We start from the raw sequence: 3602 nt of genomic DNA, 5'->3' as shown, positions 1-3602 counted from the left end.
GTTCACTGTCAGCCATTGACAACTTGGGTCCTGCTTGGACTCCAGTCAAACACACTGGCTTCAGCATGGGGCAAAACCCAAAAATTACCGTAGTTCGACTCCTGCGCATTCGGAGTGTTGGGTGACAGCTGGGACTCGCAGGCACTGGGCATCTCCTGGGAAGCCTTACAGTGCCATCGGTCCACAAAACTGCTGTAGCGTTTTGGATTCCCACAATTTTCCTCCTTGAGCTGCAGATTGTCGTCATTCGATTAACGGTTCACCTGTCACTCTCAATGGCTCTTTTAAATGTTTGCTCTCTTTTAAACAAATCTTTTATTGGAAATCATTTCATTTTTGATGCTAAACTGGATTGCTTGTTTTTCACAGAAACTTGGTTGGCTGCATCAGGTGTGCTCACTGAGACCATCCGCTCGGTTTGAAATTTTCTTTTTATGCTCAAGTGGCAGTAGAGGTGGTGGTACTGCTTCAATATTTAATAATTCACTGAGTGCTGAAGAGATTTCATTTGAGCAGTATCCTTCGTTTGATCATCATGCCTTTGTTTTTAAATCTACTGAATGTTGGTTTTTACCTGTGGAAACACTGGACAGTTTGCTGCAGGGACAATTTTGCTTCATGGAAGGGTGTAAGATGCAGCCTGAGTATTGGGACCGGGCCAGGGAGACCTGGAGATGTTTTGACCCGCACCACCATCCCCCTCAGTGTGTGGTGTTACGATAACCTCATCCAGCCTCATCTCTCACCCTTCCAGTTATTAATCTAAATCGACAGTCGGATCAGTAATGAATAGGTTTTCAGTATTTTCTTGGATCCACTTCCTTTTGAACATCAACACATCTTATTAAATAATATGCTCTTCTCTTTCTTCTTTTGAACAGTAACTTAGTGAAACAAGTTTCTATATCTAATCACATTTATAATCCAGAGAACCAGAATGCCATGTTTTACTGATTAATGTTACTACACAGTCTGATCAACTTTAAAAAGTGAGGTTACAAGTAAAATTTAGAAAATAGTTTTAACGTAGGATGAGTTCTTTACTGTATGAATGTCCTAAAATTAAACATTTGTTAAAAATAAATGAGTATGAAACTGTACTTCTGGATTAAAATCATTTGAACATTTTTGCCACAGCCGTAATGAAGTGTGGAGAATACTTTACCTGCTTTTCTGTTGAACTCTACAAACTAATTTTAGATTAACTGTATGATCCCTACATACTAGAATCTCCAGGAAAAACCAGGTTGACCCATTAAATAGTCAATTAAATTATATTAATGATGTCATCCTTTGTTCCCACAGACCTCCAACAGCCAAGTGTCTCCAATGAAGAAGAAGCTTCTGCCATCCTACAAGTCTGGAGCCTGGCAAGTAGGTCCAATCAGGACCAGAAAGAAGGAGAACATCAGTGGACTGAAGAGGAACAGATGGAACCAGAACCTAAATGGATTAAAATAGAAGAGGAGGAACCAGAACCTACACTGTTCAAACATGAGGAAATAGAATATTCACTAATGTATGTAAGAAAAGAGGAGCTAGATTCTTCAGTGCTTCAACATGAACAGCAGCCACCAGAATATTTACCAACTGGACAGGACCAGAAGGACCTCTGCAGCAGTCAGGAGGGAGAGCAGCTTGTCCAGAAGCAGTTTGTTGCTTTGATTGAGACTTCTACTCTTCAGGAAGATGATATGAGTGAAGAAGATACAAGAACAGAGCAGCTTTCCCTTCATGTCTCTCCAGTGGTTGAGAGCAAAGATCAGGAAGGAAGCAGCTGCTCTGTGTCAGAGAGTCAGTCTGATACTGGAATAAAGAAAAAGCCTTTCAAATGTGACATTTGTGGGAGATGTTATACACATCAGTGTAACTTGAAAATCCATCACAGAACCCACACTGGTGAGAAACCTTATTCATGTGAAACATGTGGAAAAAGTTTCTCTTTAATTAATGTTTTAAATCGGCACAAGAAAATTCATACAGGTGAGAAACCTTTTTCATGCCAGTCATGTGGAAAGAGTTTCTCTCGAATTAGTAACTTAAATGTCCACAAGAGAATTCATACAGGTGAGAGACCTTTTTCGTGCCAGTCATGTGGAAAAACGTTCTCTCAAATTAGCTATTTAAATCACCACAGGAGAATTTATGCAGGCGAGAAGCCTTTTTCTTGTCAAACATGTGGGGAAAGATTCTCTCAGATTTGTGATTTAAATTGTCACAAGAAAATTCATATAGCTGAGAGGCCTTTTTCATGCATGTTATGTGGAAAGAGTTTCTCTCGAATGGAGGTCTTAAATCATCACAAGAGAATTCATTCAGATGAGAGGCCTTTTTCATGCAAGTCATGCGGAAAAGGGTTCTTGCGAATTGGTGATTTAAATCGTCACAAGAAAATTCATACAGGTGAGAGGCCTTTTTCATGCCTATCTTGTGGAAAAAGCTTCTCTCGAAGGGATAATTTGAGGATTCACATGAAAACTCATACAGGTCGAAGGCCATTTTGAAGCCAAACTTGTGGAAATGTTTTCTCTGAAATTGACCATTTAGATATACTCAGGAGAACCCACATGGGTGAGATGTTTTTCAAATGAAATATGGGGTGAAAAATGTCTATCATTATGGTAAATAGAATTTCCATGTGAAACAAATAACAAGTACATAAGAATGATGGAGTTGCAGAGGTCTCCAACTCAATTGCTCAACATTTAATGTCTTGCAGGTTTTAGATTCATCCCTGTTCCTGGTGCACCATGACAAAAAAAATTATTTGCCTCCTCTATTTTTTTGAGTCTGTCTGACCCATTAAAACTGTAACTGTAAATCCTAGCAACTGCTTTGTTTTCTTTGGTCCAATACTGATACCACCACAATATTTACTGCTTGTGAATTACACATGCAACAGTCTCCATACAGTCTCCATACAGTCTGCAATACTCTATTCGAAGCAAGATTAAAAGCAGGGAAAGTGGTAAAAGCCAAATGTTAGTCGTTATTTTCTAATGCAAAAAATTAAAAGCAAAAAATATTCTAAACATTCTTGAAATTAAAAAAACTAAGACACTTAAATATACATTACTATTATAGAACATTATAAGTTATAATGTTTAAATTTACACTGAAATTAATTTGAGATTATTGAACACTGCAGATTTCTGAATAAACTAATTTTCATGATTTGTGGCTTCCTGAAAGGTCTCACCTGACCAGCAACGGTCACAATGTGAAAAATGTACACAAAGCAACCCAGCCTTCTCACAAAATGCTCTATAGTTGTACTTCAATTCATTTAGGAGAAGAGGGGACAAGTTAGGAGGGAAAGTGGCAAGATAATCTCTAGCTTATATCCAAATTAAGGTAGGATACTAGCTGTTCAGACCGATATACGTCAGCTATAGAATTAGAGCTTAAAGTGTATTTGATCATCTTAATACGTCCATGTTAAAGTATTTAACGAAGAACATAATTAATTCTTTCATAATTATTACAACTTAAAGAAATTAGTGCCCTTAAAATTTAGCTACATTTGAGAAATGGGTGTTTTTTTTTATGGAAATCTGTGAGTTTTAAATTGGTGAATTGTTTTGATTTGGCCTTTAGATGCT

At 37.7% G+C, this 3602-nt stretch overlaps 1 protein-coding gene across 1 annotated transcript; it reads left to right on the top strand.

The window, feature by feature from the left end:
* Positions 1–1272: 1272 nt before the first annotated feature.
* LOC106940161 (zinc finger protein 239-like) lies at positions 1273–2825 on the top strand. The gene is made up of 2 exons (XM_015022819.1): positions 1273–1919; positions 2004–2825. Exons 1-2 carry the CDS (start codon positions 1281–1283, stop codon positions 2502–2504), a joined length of 1140 nt encoding a protein of 379 aa, XP_014878305.1. The 5' UTR covers positions 1273–1280; the 3' UTR covers positions 2505–2825.
* The last annotated feature ends 777 nt before the right edge of the window (positions 2826–3602 follow it).

The sequence above is a fragment of the Poecilia latipinna genome, unplaced genomic scaffold (assembly GCF_001443285.1).
Source record: "Poecilia latipinna isolate Pla-1442-1.1 unplaced genomic scaffold, P_latipinna-1.0 Scaffold3110, whole genome shotgun sequence".
Classification (NCBI taxonomy): domain Eukaryota; kingdom Metazoa; phylum Chordata; class Actinopteri; order Cyprinodontiformes; family Poeciliidae; genus Poecilia; species Poecilia latipinna.
This window is presented reverse-complemented; position numbering and strand designations above follow the sequence as displayed.

Coding starts and splice junctions, on each gene's coding strand:
- LOC106940161 (XM_015022819.1), top strand. CDS start 1,281: ATGATGTCATCCTTTGTTCCCACAGACCTCCAACAGCCAAGTGTCTCC. Junction 1,920..2,003: donor GTGAGAAACCTTATTCATGT/GAAACATGTGGA, acceptor CCTTTTTCATGC/CAGTCATGTGGAAAGAGTTT.